Source organism: Lytechinus pictus, chromosome 2 (assembly GCF_037042905.1).
Source record: "Lytechinus pictus isolate F3 Inbred chromosome 2, Lp3.0, whole genome shotgun sequence".
In the NCBI taxonomy this organism is placed as follows: Eukaryota; Metazoa; Echinodermata; class Echinoidea; order Temnopleuroida; family Toxopneustidae; genus Lytechinus; species Lytechinus pictus.
Genome location: NC_087246.1, coordinates 19,460,588 through 19,475,607, shown reverse-complemented (window position 1 = coordinate 19,475,607; position 15,020 = coordinate 19,460,588). Strand labels below are relative to the sequence as shown.

At 36.9% G+C, this 15,020-nt stretch overlaps 2 protein-coding genes across 3 annotated transcripts in view; both read left to right on the top strand.

The window, feature by feature from the left end:
• The window catches only part of LOC135153067 (tripartite motif-containing protein 2-like), a 52,666-nt gene that overhangs the window by 23,772 nt on the left and 13,874 nt on the right, over window positions 1–15,020 (top strand). The window contains exon 2 of one of the 2 annotated variants that reach the window (XM_064095776.1): window positions 213–2,923. The exons of the other annotated variant lie outside the window; for it this stretch is intronic. Within the exon in view, the coding sequence (XP_063951846.1) occupies window positions 223–1,860 (1,638 nt within the window). The 5' untranslated portion in view covers window positions 213–222 and the 3' untranslated portion in view covers window positions 1,861–2,923. Of the gene's footprint in view, window positions 1–212; window positions 2,924–15,020 lie in introns of those variants that run through there. 2 annotated transcript variants of the gene reach the window in all.
• On the top strand, window positions 9,855–14,873 carry LOC129283640 (uncharacterized). The gene is made up of 2 exons (XM_064095773.1): window positions 9,855–10,135; window positions 11,681–14,873. The coding sequence occupies exon 2, from the start codon at window positions 11,691–11,693 to the stop codon at window positions 13,326–13,328; it is 1,638 nt and encodes a 545-aa protein (XP_063951843.1). The 5' UTR covers window positions 9,855–10,135; window positions 11,681–11,690; the 3' UTR covers window positions 13,329–14,873.

Below are 15,020 nucleotides of genomic sequence, written 5' to 3'. Positions count from 1 at the left end.
AAATCGGTGTTTTTGATGCCCTTAACGAGTGCACGCGCGACCCGAGTCCAAAACTGAAAAACACCCCTTAAACGCGTTTTTTTGGTCACGCATGTGTCATATATATTTGACTGCCCTCCCCCCCGAGCGTTAAAGTCGCGCACTGATCTGGAAAGATCGCTTGAACAAAGTGTACATATTTCTTTCATTTCTCTCTTTCTGTAATCCCGTAGAATTCCAACCATGGCTGAGAGTTTTAAGGATAACATAACTCAGAGTACGAGATGTCCTTCATGTCGAACTCCCTACACTGACCCAAAGGTCCTGTCTTGTTCTCACATCTACTGTAATGCCTGCGTAGACAAACTCATGGAAGACCGTGACAGTAACCTGAGCATCCGGTGCATTATTTGCCAAGGTGAAACCCTGATCTCAGACATACAACATGCCAGTAAACTACCGTCAGCTATAGCGTTTAAAAATGTTAGGTACCAGAAATGCAAGAAACACCCAGGAGAAGACGAGGAGTGCTTCTGCTTGAACTGTAGGATATTCGTTTGCCACAAGTGTGTCGTTGAAGATCACATAGGGAAAAGTCATCGAATCATTGGGTCAGCTGACTATGAAAGCAACCACATCGAGAGTATCAAAGTCTTGAGATCGGAAGTAGACTGCAAAAATTCTCGCTTTCAGAAGTACGTCGATTACATTGATGAAGAGAAGAGACGTGTGAGGAATGCTAACAAGCAATGTGAAGGTGAAATCGTAGAAGCATATGATGACTTGGCCAAACAGTTGGCAGATAGGAAAAAGGAGCTCATTCAGGAAGCCAGGGATAGGACTGAAGGAGTAGAGAAAGAACTTGAGGCAATGAAGAATTCGGCACTGCAGTTTATCAGTCAGTTGAAAACCGATGCTGATATGGTAACCAATAGGCCAGAGGTACCCTTCGATATAGATAGTTTGGCTGTACATGAAACTCTGTGTGAAGCCTTACAGGAGACCTTGAATCTAGAAGATCCTGACTATGAACAGTCAAGGAAATCAAGTAAGAAAGGAAAGAGTACCAAGTTTGTAACAGGCGTTGAAGAGGACAAGCTAGTAATAGGCAGCATTGGTGATTCACTTGGATATAATTCAGCTTTGCCTATAGAAAATAGCATGAACGCCATGGCTAGGGCTCCAGATGGTATGATGGCAGTGGGATGTTTAACAGGTGGTATACATATCGTTTCTGCTGATGGTGACCACCAGCGGTCAGTTCTCAAAGATGTTACCATTAGGGGATTAGATTTCCTATCTGATGATAGATGTGTTGTACTTGATGGTTCAAACACCATCATATTGTACACACCAGAGTACACAAATATGAATGTTATATTCAACACTCTTGGTGTTGATGAAGGTGGAATCGCTGACCTTACCGTTGACAGTGATGATCGGATCTATGTAAGCTACAGGAAAGCCAAGAAGATCCGGGTATTCTCATCAGAAGGGACTGTAGAAGCGGAGATACCGTGTCGTGGATACGAACCATATCAAATCAGAAGTTACAATGATTCACTAATCGTTTCATCACAGTTCTTTAATAACAGAGTGCGATTAATTGATAAGCAAGGTGTTGTAAAACATACATACAAAACATTTGTAGAAGAACTTTACCCTGCAGTATCTCAACAGAATAAAATCCTGATCGCTAAAGTGAATCCATTTGAGGGTACGGTAAGCATTGGTGAGTACACCAACGAGCTGAAGCGTATGCGGTACCTCGTTGAAAATTGTAACATCGAGAAGCCTGAGAGACAGTGGTATCGTCTCCAGCAGTATCGATCAGGAGAGCTCGCTTTCTGCAGCCCTGACAGATTTCATAGATTCTACTGAAAATGATGGATCATACATAGGTTCTTTCGTGCACGGGATGAACTTTTTTTTCTGGCAGAAAAGAAAAAAAAAGCGTATGTGATTAGTTCCTATTTTCGTCTTTACAAACGCGTCTTGTTACTTCCACAAAAATGCAACAAATAAATTTCGGCTTCATTATGGTATCTTGTATTAAATAATTGGTCGGCATGTTTACCCATGACCAGTTGTTCAATAGTTTCAATGTAAGTTAGCAATCTCATGTGGTATTTTAATATTTTTCTGTCCTATTGCACTGAAAGATACAACCTATGCTAATGTAGTCCTTAAATTTGGATTTAATTAAAGCTTAAAAATATTCTATTTAAGAAGAGGAACTCTTCTGTTCGATAAGTAGTATTGATATGGTAATGATCCACATGAATGCTTAATGTTCCTTTCATTATTTAATGTTGAAAAAAAGTGTATATTGTTATCTTGTAAAATCGTGATCGTGTTTGACCTAAATATATAGTATTTTGTGTGTTTCAACTTCGGTTATTATTGTAGTAAAGTAATACATTTGCATTTCCCCGTTTAATAAATAACATTTATCAATTCCATTATACATTAGTTGTTTATAGTCTGGATAGTTGGTTAAACTGAAATCAGTTGAAATTGAGTTGAATGGACAAACACGATATTAATTCTATATGCTTAGTCATGTTCTTAAAATATATTAATGTACATAATATTGATGTTCATATTTTCCATGGCTACTTAACTATATGGAAATAAAGGAAACACAAGCGATGGGCTTTGTGAAAATACTCGGCCACTAACCCCTTTATTTCATAATCAAATAGAGAAGGTAGAATAAACCCAGTTCCTTTACCAGTGATAATGGGACAAACTCCCCTTCACTGGCAATAGGCAGGGTGATAATACGATAATACATGGATATAACATATTGATTGAACGGGTACAATTAATAAGTTACAATGCATAAGACTTATCACATAAAATAAAAGAAAGCAGAATGTTAAGATATACTTGACTAAATGGAATGGAGTACAGTATGCGAAAGAGGCAAGCATATTCAATGAAAAAGAAAGGTGACTGTGTAAATGAAAGAGAGATGGAGAGAGGGGTCAGACAGTAGGGAAATACAAAAGAGAAACCATCACTTTGTGAAGGAGATATACACATTCATAATACAAGTCATGTAAGGGTATAATTATTCATATATATATATAGAATCTTGTTATGAGAGATGTTTCCATAAAGTTAACAAGTGCAATTATGATATTTTAAAATATGAAATACTAATAAATGTGAAAACTGTAATGTAACATTATGAGTTAGCCTAATCTGTTCAAGTTGCTTATCCTGGTTGACATTTCGAAGCTATATTTAATGATAGTAGCACAGATAATATATATATTTTTTTTTGCAATTTCTTGTGTATTTGATTTTTGGACCCTTTGTTTTTCATTACGTATGGGCCTATGTAACGTTATAAGGGTGTCAAAAACGATGTTTAAAATACTGAAAAAGGGATATATTTCCAATACTTGTAGGGTTTCACAAGCCAAATACTTGTTAAGAGATGCATTTTCATAATCTGGAAAAGACTTGCTTCCCTTGTTTAGGGTGCTTTTCGAAACCCCATGGTCGTGCCTGGTATCCACTCATCAATGGAAGTGGTCCCCCTGGAATTTGAATCTAATCCCCCCCCCCCATTTCTGGGGAAAGTAAAACATAATGCCCATTACATTGTGTGCTAGAGGCATATCGTTCGTGTAGAAGGAGTAAACAAAAGAAAAAAACCCGCAAATTCGGCTGAAGTTCAGACGTATATAGGCCTATTGCATATGCTGTGTACATATCAACGCATGCGAAATGGTTTCTGCTGGAGAGGTGATCTGACCCATATATGGAATCAATTGCCAGTGATCCATCAATAATCCACATTAAATGCAATATCGATTCGATGGACTGTAATTTAATTCAGTAAGATTTTCCTCACTCAATATGTACTCGATTTGTTTGAAAAACCACTTTCTTATCCATGTCATAATCTATTGTGGGCCCTGCATTTCGAATATCTCCAGCCAGTTGTCATAGTAGAGGCTCGCCGCCGGCTCAAGGGGCATATACGATGATGACCAGACGTACATTCATGAAAACGGGATTTAATTATGGTGCGGGTGTCGCGTGAAAGAATTTTGCACACGAACAGCAGATCTATAGGGCCTGTATCACAAAGCTTAGCAATGAATGTAGAACAGTTTTCTATGATTGATTCCATTGATTATAATGTACAATTAATCGTGAAAATCGAATGTACCATTAATCGCTAATTTTTGTGTTAGGGGACCCTAATGTTACCGTCCCTGAGGTTTGCGAAAGGTGGCTGTCCCGGGGGGGGGGGGGCACTTCCATGGATACCATGCGCGACCTAAACACATATTTTCCATATACTGAAAATGCACCCCTTAACAAGTATTAGCGTGCAAAACCCTACGGAGTACCCTTAACAAGTATTGTAAACAAAACGATACTCTTGGCAAGTATTCCCTGAAATGAACCCCTAAACAAGTACAGCCATATTTTATTGTCATGTCACGGGTCCTTCGGTCGTCGGTTTTACCTTTACACATCATTTGGTTTAGTACGACCCCATTCCACACCTCGCGCAAATCGGACTCTAAACACGTAGTGTTGGGGCAAAAAGGACATCCTTTATAAAACATTTTAATTTTGTTTTATCATCCCCATAAATTTGACCCTAAACACGTACCTTTCCTAGCGAAATAGATACCCTTTTTTAATTATTTTTGTGTTTTTGACACCCTTATCACGTTACGTACGTAACGTGCCCTATCTTGAAAAAGACATCCTTTTTACGTGTTTTTTTGGTCGCGCATGGTATCCACTCGTCAATGTAAGTGCCCCCCCCCCCCCGGGGTGGCTGTTAGCGTAACAGAACGCTAACAGTAGGGCCAGTCATACCTATCACGGGCGACCACCGCTAGACGCATTGTTTTCACTAACAGAGCACTAAAAGTAGGCCTACCGGTATCGATAAACTCACAGAAGCTTAGCCGAATTCCTAATAATCTAACAATAAAAGGCCCAGCAGAAGCTAACAGTGGCGCTAATGTTAATAGAAATCACTAGTAACAGTGCTAATAAGGGCACCAATAGTGACGATGTTAGTGAATAATTTCTCCCTTTTAAGCTTGTCTCCCTTTCTGAATATACCAAGTATAGTTTAAAATAGACCTCGACCAAATTAAATGGGTATTCCGGGCCCACACAAGACTGAATAAATGGAGTAAAATTAGATGAGCAAATTGCTAAAAATGTCATCAAAATCTGAAAAAATAACAAAATTCCTGAATATTAAAATTGTAACACTGTATTTTGCAAATGATATTACTGAGCAGCATGTGGCCATGAATATGCAACAAATGGAACAATGATGCCATATCCTTCTAGCTCTTTCCCCTTTTTCTGATTTTATTGAAATGAACTCGTAATTGTCTCAAATGTGTGTATGTCGCCCGAGTAACAAAATGATGATCTTTGAAGCAATATTCTGGGTGGACAAAATTCAAATAAACCTAATTTTGTATGATACAACAGACCCTCATTGCATATTCCTGAAGACATGAATATAAATTTCACCGAAATAGGGCCTAATGCAAAATTTTAAGATACCATAATTTTTTGTATTCATTTCCAATTTTTATCAATTTGTCAGTGTTTTGTTTGTCTCACTTTACTGTTCAACCGTATTATTTTCTTCATGGCGGGGGACGTTGATTAGTGCCAAGATATCCTTTCATCAATTTTTTTCTTCCAAGATATATCACTTTTTAAGTGTTTAAAGAGACTTTTAAGAATAGACCCTACATTAGAAAGAAGAACAATAGCTGATGAAATTTATCGCATGATAATCATCATTGGCAAATACTATATCATGAACATGATGAGTGAAGTCAGTGAAGAGCATTTTCAAACAAAAGAAACTGATGAAAAGTGGGAATGCATTTTTTTGGTACAGAATCTCCATCGTAATATCTTATAGGCTAATTTTCTTGATCTTTTTAAAGCTTATTTGATATTTCTTACATTAAATTAGTAAATATATATTTACTACTTGCTGTCATTTCATGTTTGAAATGTAATGATAAGGAAATTTTTTGAAGGCCTATATGATAATGAATTACATTCATTTACCACCCTTTCCTAGACAAGATTTTAAACTTGTAGGATGTGCAAATATTCACTAAATCACTAATAATCATAAACATAATCACTAATAACTAAATCTAGATCACTACGCACAAATTATAGATTTTTACTTACTCAAATCCTCAAAGAACACTCGCGCCTAATGGCGCTTTCAGTGCTTACAGTGCCTTATGTGCAGCGGTCATTCTACCCATTATGTTAGTAGCTGATTTGTCAATGAATAATGATATACAGATTGTGATGTCAAGCGTTGATCCCAGATGTAAATAATGCATTACTTTGACATTAGCCATTGCGGCGACATTACCGGTTGTAACAGGGCCCTTTGTTAGCGCAGTGTTTGCGAAATGTTACGCCAACAGCGTTTCTGTGCGGCCGATACAGGAATACACTGCTGTTACAATTCACCGATTCTCGATAAAGGCTGATTTTTCTTGTCGTTGAAGGGCTTTTGATGAAAAATTCCTTGTATTATATAGAAAGCGTCTGCATAGTAATTGCGAAAATGATTTAATGTCAACTAACATGACAATGATTGTTGTTTTACAAGTTGACTACGTCATCGGTTGAACTTGGCTTTGATTGGGTGCCCATGTTACTATGATTACTGTCAGAAAATGACATGTGACGGTAATTTACGGGAATTTACTTTTATAGAAAATATATTGTACAACGCTACCATTTATGTCGTTCAAATCTAGCTCCGTTTTGTCATCCCAATTTTTTTTACAATCACGGGGACATGATGGTAATAAACTATACTTAAATGAAAGTCATTTGTATGATTTTTGTTGTTGTGAATGTGCTAAAAATGTGATGTAGACTTTATTGAATCAAGGTGCAGGAAGGCGGGGGGGGGGCAAAAATAGATTATCATATCATTTCAGATTATCATATATATTCCATCATATAGTCGATGGAGATTCCAAAATGTTCAGACGAGAAAAAAACGGGTAGGTAAACAAGTCCCTGGGAACTTCACAAGCAAAAAAAAAAGTTTCATTCCAAAATCAAGGTCATTTTCGTCTCGAGAAATTTGTCACACCATCCAGGATTCCTGGAGGTGCTGCCAATGGAAAAAATACACGAAGCGCTCCAAGGAAAATCTTGGGGGTGCTTCAGATCCCACATCACCCAACCTCCCATGTCCATGTACTAATTTTGAAATTACAGCGTAATACGATACCCCCATAAAAATAATAAAAGGGGGAGAGAGTGCGAGGGGGTGGACATAATAAAGGAGAAGATAAAAAGACAAGAGGGAGGCCAAAAAAAAAGAAGAGAAAAGCGGAGAGAAAAATCCAAATAACTTTTCTAAATGCAAAATACTGTCGTGATATTTGCACAGGCTTCGCGAATGTGCTTCTATTGTGACTATAATGGAAAGCATAATTATATCAGCCAAGTCATGAAAATATTTCATTTCATTCAAACGATGAATACACAAAACTGACAATACATGCGTGAACTTTGAAATCGACTGAGTGCTTTCATCTATTAGGGATTGAAAGGGAAAAACATTTTCAGAAACACCCTTAGAATTGCCACGCATGTAAAAATATAGAATAGGGTTATGATGATGATCACTTATACATGCATATTTGACATTTTTGCTATCTATTTATTTTCTTGCTGTTACTTTGTTAACTTTTGTTGTACCTGTTTTTTTTTTTTAAAGAGAGATGGCTTTAAATTTGAATTTGAATGATTATAATGGTAATGAAAATGGCATGGACCTGGCCACGGAGGATTATCTATAATTACTGTTGGTGCTGTGACAATGCTCAGCACCCCCAATAACAATAGAATAATCCTTCATGGCAAGGTCCCTACAAACAGACAAAATGAATGATGACATGGTGAAATCCACGGTAACTAACAACCTCCGGAAATTTCTGGAGAAATTTTCACCAATTCAAACATTTCTTATAAAACATGTTATACAGCCACTGTGTCGGTATTGACGCTAATCCAAAAAAGAAAAAAAAAGAGAAAAAAGGGATCTCACTCAACTAGTCCTTTATACCACAAAATTTTCTTGAGATTAAAAAAATAAAGATTCTATCTTGCCTGTACCAACTTACCCCTGACTCGACTATTATGGATTTGGGCCAGACAATTTCAGCGCAAATTAATGTTGATTGATTGATTTATTTTATTTGGCAAGCCACCATAACTTATGTACAGTAGCATTAAAAAAAGGATTGCACAGGATAACACACAAAAGCTAGAAAGCTTACTTCTAGTGGGCTCCTCGACATGGAGAGAATAACGATAAGAAAAAAATCTTACTATTTACACAATAAAAAACAAATATATAAATGGTATAAAAAAGAGGAATATAAGAAGTAAAAGAAGAAGAGGAATAAGGAGGAGAGGAGGAGGAGGAGGAAAATAAGAAGAAGAAGAAGGAGGAGGAGGAGAAGAAGAAGAAGAAGAAGAAGTGGGGTATGAAGATAATATCCAATGATGTTTTCGAGGGGTTTTATGTTCTGTGAATGCCTTTTGACACGAAATGACGACACCAAAATAACGATATTGGAATCGAAATAAAATAACGATATCGGAAACATGTACCTTCGTGATTCTCTCTCTCTCTCTCTCTTTCTATCTCTCTCCCTATATTTCGTCCAAACAATTGAATCAATAAGTGGAAAGGATCGTATAAAATGAAACGAATCGTGTTTAAATAAGAAGGGAACGGCAGGAAAGAGGAATAAGAGTTGCTTGAATATTAACTGTTTGCACATTATGAAATATGTCAAAAGAAGGGGGGGGGGTGGATTTAGGCCACTCTTTAGGATTAATGTATTCAACGCTTTTTCAAAATTTTATGCAAACGTTTCAATCTTCCCACCTAATGGTTCCATGTGAACCAAATGGTGAACATTGGAGGAGAAGAAGCAATTCGATTGACCTTTTGGACCGCCGACGGATGCCAGACGCGTACGGACATTATATACGATGGATGTTTGAAGATGTACGACGGACACCGGATGAGAACTTTTGTGGGCGACACCATAGCACAGCGAAAGCTCAAATTCTGACCGGTATACTGCATGAACTCAAGAGGTTTCTTTTTTCTTGTTCAGTTTAATATTTAATTCATATTTAATATTAATCTAATATCTATTTACATATGCTCCACCTAATTTCCATTTGGGTGAAGTTTGGCAACCTTCCACAATTATCATCATAAACACGAATCACGAACTTAAATCCCAATCCGAAATCAGGCTAAATGGTAACAATATCAAGCATGAATTTGATTACTCTTTTGATATCTCAAAATCATAAAGATAAGTAAAGGACGTACGAAATTTGAACATTTAAATTCTATGACGTCACTGAAGGTGCCCTCTCTTTCCAGGTATCTTTCTCATGTTTTTGTTGGTCATTCCATGGAGCTATTATAGCTCCATGGTCCATCCGTCCCCTCGCCCAACTTTCTATAATTAGTATTTTTAAGGAAAACTCTAAAAATTACTCTGCATGTTTGCAATTAAAAAAGAACTTCTACGTAACCTGAACATCAATTCATAGTATTAACGTCGGTAAATGTTTTATCAAGTCAACGTAGACCACAGGGATAAATTATACTAATTTTATATCTCAATGGCGTAGACCCATTTAAAAAAACCCACTGCCCTTTTGGTTTACCAATGAAACCCTTCACGTACATTGTAATTGACATATCTTTATGTTAATCCATCCGAGCGAGACATTTAAATAAGCATTATTCAAAACACGGTCATGTTCAGCTAAAATTTGACGTTGTGCTTCCTGGTTACATGCTAGATCGATGCTTCACGAATTGTAATTTGAACGATTTGACTTTTTAACTTACATCGGATTTTACGGATGAGCTTTTTTTCGAAGGGAAGTCTTGGTACACCCAAACTTGACTGGACTTGTGATTCGACAAAGTTTTAGTGCTCATGGTTTCCTCGTTCTTAAGAGTTTTCGCGCCATTTATAGAACGTCGGATCTGATGAGCAAGGATTCATTAAGGCCTTTGCATTTGAATTCACCGGGTAGGATACCAACAATCAAGGTAATAGTAATATTCATTGATTCAATGTGGCATAATAATCCATCTAGCATTACATCTGTGACTTAACGGTATTCAGCGGGAATCATACTTCTGATTTGTAATAATTCTCATAGTTAGCAGATGATTTTTTTTTTCGTGTGTGTTTTTTTCTCTCGCATGCATAGTTGAAGCAAGACATATGCCCAGCTTTTCCGGGGCGTCGTCGTCAACATTTAAATCTTAATTACTTCTTACTATTTTAAGTATCACTGATCACCTTGCCCAAGTTCCAGGTAACATAATTAATGTCAAAGGTAATTTGGGTCATTGAACTTTGATCATGCTGTGGTACCAAAGTAAAAAACTTAACCAACAAGACCAAGGTTATAATTTTTTTTCTATTTAATGGCTACAAAGTATCGACAAATAGCTAAAGGAAATTTTAAGTCACGACTAGGCAAAGGGTTCATGAACTGATGATATTAATTTTAAGAAGCAGGGAAAAAAAAAACCTTTATATAACCTAAGTTAAGATTTCAAATTTTCGATGGTGGATTTATAACTCCGTCTTGCATGTATATTATACTTGGATATATGTTTCAGAAATTTGGGTTACTTAGCCAAGGTCTAAGGTAATTTCAAATTAATTAAATTAGATAAGTATTGATATCTTTTTCACTGGATAAGAATTAGTCCGATTGTTGTTTGATATCACAAATATAAGTATGATATGAATAACATGTTTCTCATTGAAGGTCAAGGTCTCCTGAGGGGGAAAAATACAACTTACTATTTCTTATCGTATGAATGTATTTTTCACCCTTTTTTCACTTAATTGTTTTAAAGTCAGTACTGCAGCCTCATTGAATCATGAAATGCAGGCGAGATCGCCGGGGTCTTCCAATTGATGATGAATTAGTAATAGCTATATGTCCACAATATATGTAATGTGACACATAATTGAATCAAGAGATCTAAATTTATCCTTACAAAAATATCTAACATGTATTAAATACTGCATGTACATACTATAGATACTAGATAATTTCGAAGCCTGATCTTACTTTTAAAGTCAAACAACTTACATTACATTCGAGATCGAGGGAGAATACACTGAAATTTACAGTAGTTTCATATCAAATGCTTATTTCAAACTTTTCTGATTATCATTGACTGTTTGGGGGTATTTTTACCTTAATTCTAAATCACCTCGATGACAGGCTTGACTTTGATTCGATAGTATATATCGTTTGTGGGCTGGAACTTGGCTAGTCATTCGGTAAATCAAAAAACTAATTTATGCCACGTACTAATTTATGCCACGTAATATTGATGCTTCTCAAACTACATATAAAATTAGGACTTATAAACAATCATATATTTATATACATAAGTCTTAATACTATAAATGTTTTTATAGACTTACAAAACAGGAAAAATCGATGCTAATCATCGATCTTTCTTGTTCCATTATGGTTTACGTTACAGTCGTGCACTAATCTATATCACTTGAATCAATGCGTAATTATTTCTTTTAATTATTTCTCTATCTGTAATCCCATATAGAATTCCAACCATGGCTGAGAGATTTAAGGATAACATGATTCAGAGTACGAGATGTCCTTCATGTCGAACTCCCTACACTGACCCCAATGTCCTGTCTTGTTCTCACATCTACTGTAAAGCCTGCGTAGACAAACTCATTGAAAACCGTACCAATAACCTCAGCATCCAGTGCATTGTTTGCCAAGGTGAGACCCTGATGTCAGACATACAAGATGCCAGTAAACTACCATCAACTCTAGCGTTTAAAAATGTTAGGTACCAAAAATGCAAGAAACACCCAGTAGAAGACGAGGAGTGCTTCTGCTTGAACTGTAGGATATTCGTTTGCTACAAATGTGTCGTTGAATATCACAAAGGGGAAAGTCATCGAATAATTGGATCAGCTGACTATGAAAGCAACCACATCGAGAGTATCAAAGTCTTGAGATCGGAAGTAGACTGCAAAAGTTCTCGCTTTCAGAAGTACGTCGATTTCATTGATGAAGAGAAGAGACGTGTGAGGAACGCTCAGGAACAATGCGAAGTTGAAATCAGCGAAGCATATGATGACTTTGCCAAACAGTTGGCAGATAGGAAAAAGGAGCTCATTAAGGAAGCCAGGGATAGGACTGAAGGAGTAGAGAAAGAACTTGAGGCAATGAAGAATTTGGCACTGCAGTATGTCAGTCAGTTGAAAACCGATGCTGATATGGTAACCAATAGGCCAGAGGTACCATTCGATATAGATAGTTTGGCCGTACATGAAACTCTGTGTGAAGCCTTACAGGAGACCTTGAATGGAGAAGATCCTGACTATGAACTGTCAAGGAAATCAAGTAAGAAAGGGAAAAGTACCAAGTTTGTAAAAGGCGTTGAAGAGGACAAGTTAGTTATTGGCAACATCAGGGATTCACTTGGAGTTTGTTTCGCTTTGCCTGAAGAAAATAGCATGAATGCTATTGCTAGGGCACCAGATGGTATGATGGCAGTGGGGTGTATAACAGGTGGTATAGAGATCATTTCTGCTGATGGTGACCACCAAAAGTCAGTTCTCAAGGATGTTACGATTCGTGGATTAGAATACCTATCTGATGATAGATGTGTTGTACTCAATAATTCAAACACCATCACATTGTACACACCAGAGTACACAAAGATGAATGTAATATTCAATACTCTTGGTGCTGATGAAGGTGGCGGTGGAGACCTCACTGTTGACAGTGATGATCGGATCTATGTAAGCTACAGGAAAGCCAAGAAGATCCAGGTATTCTCATCAGGAGGGACTGTAGAAGCGGAGATACCGTGTCGTGGATACGAACCATATCAAATCAGAAGTTACAATGATTCACTAATCGTTTCATCACAGTTCTTTAATCAAAGAGTGCGACTAATTGATAAGCAAGGTGTTGTGAAACATACATACAAAATGTTTATAGAAGAACTTTACCCTGCAGTATCTCAACAGAATAAAATCCTGATCGCTAAAGTGAATCCATATGACGGTACGGTGAGCATTGGTGAGTACACCAACGAGCTGAAGCGTATTGAGAACCTCGTTGAAAATTGTAATATCGAGAACCCTGCGAGACAGTGGTATCGTCTCCAGCAGTATCGATCAGGAGAGCTCGCTTTCTGCACCCCTGATAGATTATATATATTCTACTAAAAATGCTGGATCATGCAAGGTTCTTTCGTGCATGTACAATATTCCATCCATTCCCTTCCCCTCTTATGAGGAGGATCATGTAACGGGGATTAACTTTTTCTGGCAGAAAAGGTGATTTGTTATTTTCGTTTTAAATGCGTCTCGTTACTTCCAAAAATACAAACAAATAAACATCGGCGCCAATATGGTATCTTGCGATATAGATTTGGTCGGTATGTTTACCTAAGCTCTTGGTGGGTTAAACTGAAGTCAGTTTAAGTTGAGTTGAAAGGACAAACACTATATCAATTCTACATGTTTAGTCATGTTCACAAAATGTATCAAAACATATATTGATGTTCATATCTTCTATGGCTATTTAATTACGGAAATAAAGGATACACAAGCACTGAAGGTGGCGGTGTGAAATTAATCGACCACTTACTCCTTCGAAGTATGTTTTTGCATATCAAGAAGAGAAAGGTATGTCATCTCTATATTGGATCTGCAGAAAGAAACAGAGAGAGTGAAAAATACACACCCCCAAACGAGAAAACATAGACTGACAATGAGCATGAAGGGTATCATAAATTGTAAAGATGTTATTTATCTTGTAAAGATTATCATTTTATAACTCTTATCTTTTCTCTCTATTTGTTGGAATTTACGAACTAGGGGGACTTTGCCCGAGGGTAGCATCTCACTCTTTTTGTATATAAGTATAGGGTTATGTCAGGTGTTTTTTTTACCGCCACATTTACTGTTACAATTATGTTGAACTGATATCTGCCTTTCCTTTTTATTCATTCGTATTCTGTGCATTTGCTCTTATTTGAATCATTCCAATCTTGTAAATATGTAATTAGGTTGATCAATGTCTCAATAAAGCTAACTAACAAAGAAAAAAGTTGTTTTAAAGATCATTTGACTTAATTCCTCTTCTGGTTACTTCCAATAACTTTGATGCCATCTGCTCAATGAAATTAAATTTACAATTTGTTTCCTTTAGAAATAAATACATCGTAACATTTTTTCTTCAAATGTTACGCAGGATATGCTGGTTAATTAAATCGGACTGAGACAATGCGATCCTTGTACGATTGAATGGAACAGTTGCGAGTGTTCGTGCGAGTGATGTGAGGTTTTATGTTGTACATCCTTTTTAAGAGCAGTGGCGTAACAGGCGGGGGTGGGGGCAGGGGGGCAAGCTGCCCCCCTGGCGGATTTCACCGGAAAAATTGAAAAAACGGGAAAAAGAGAAAAGGGAGGGAGAAAGAAAGGGAAAGAGGAAGGAAAGGGGAAAAGGAAAGGAGGAAAAGGAAAGGGAAGAGTGAAAAGAAAACGAAGAAAATAAATTTTCTTTTAATGAAAAAGGAAGGAATTAAGCGGGGATAAGGAACGAAATAAGAACATTTGAGAAAGAACAAATCATTCCGAAATAGGCCTATGTAATACAATAGCATAATGGGAAATAAATCAAAAGATGACAAAGTGGCAAACAATAGCGGGAAACGAAGGTAGAATGGAATTAGTCAAAAGATAAATTGGAAAACAAAGAAATGGGACAAGAAAAAAACTTAATAACACGACCGGGCTGCCGAGGATTGAAAGTAAAGAGCAGGAAGAAAGATAGACAGTATACAACATTGTGCTATAAGCTTGCTAAATTTTATGCAAATAAGCTACCGGGGCTTTGCCCCATACCCCACGCAG

Bases quoted from the DNA above. Each gene is read 5' to 3' on its own strand.
- LOC129283640 (XM_064095773.1), top strand. From the start codon at position 11,691: ATGGCTGAGAGATTTAAGGATAACATGATTCAGAGTACGAGATGTCCT.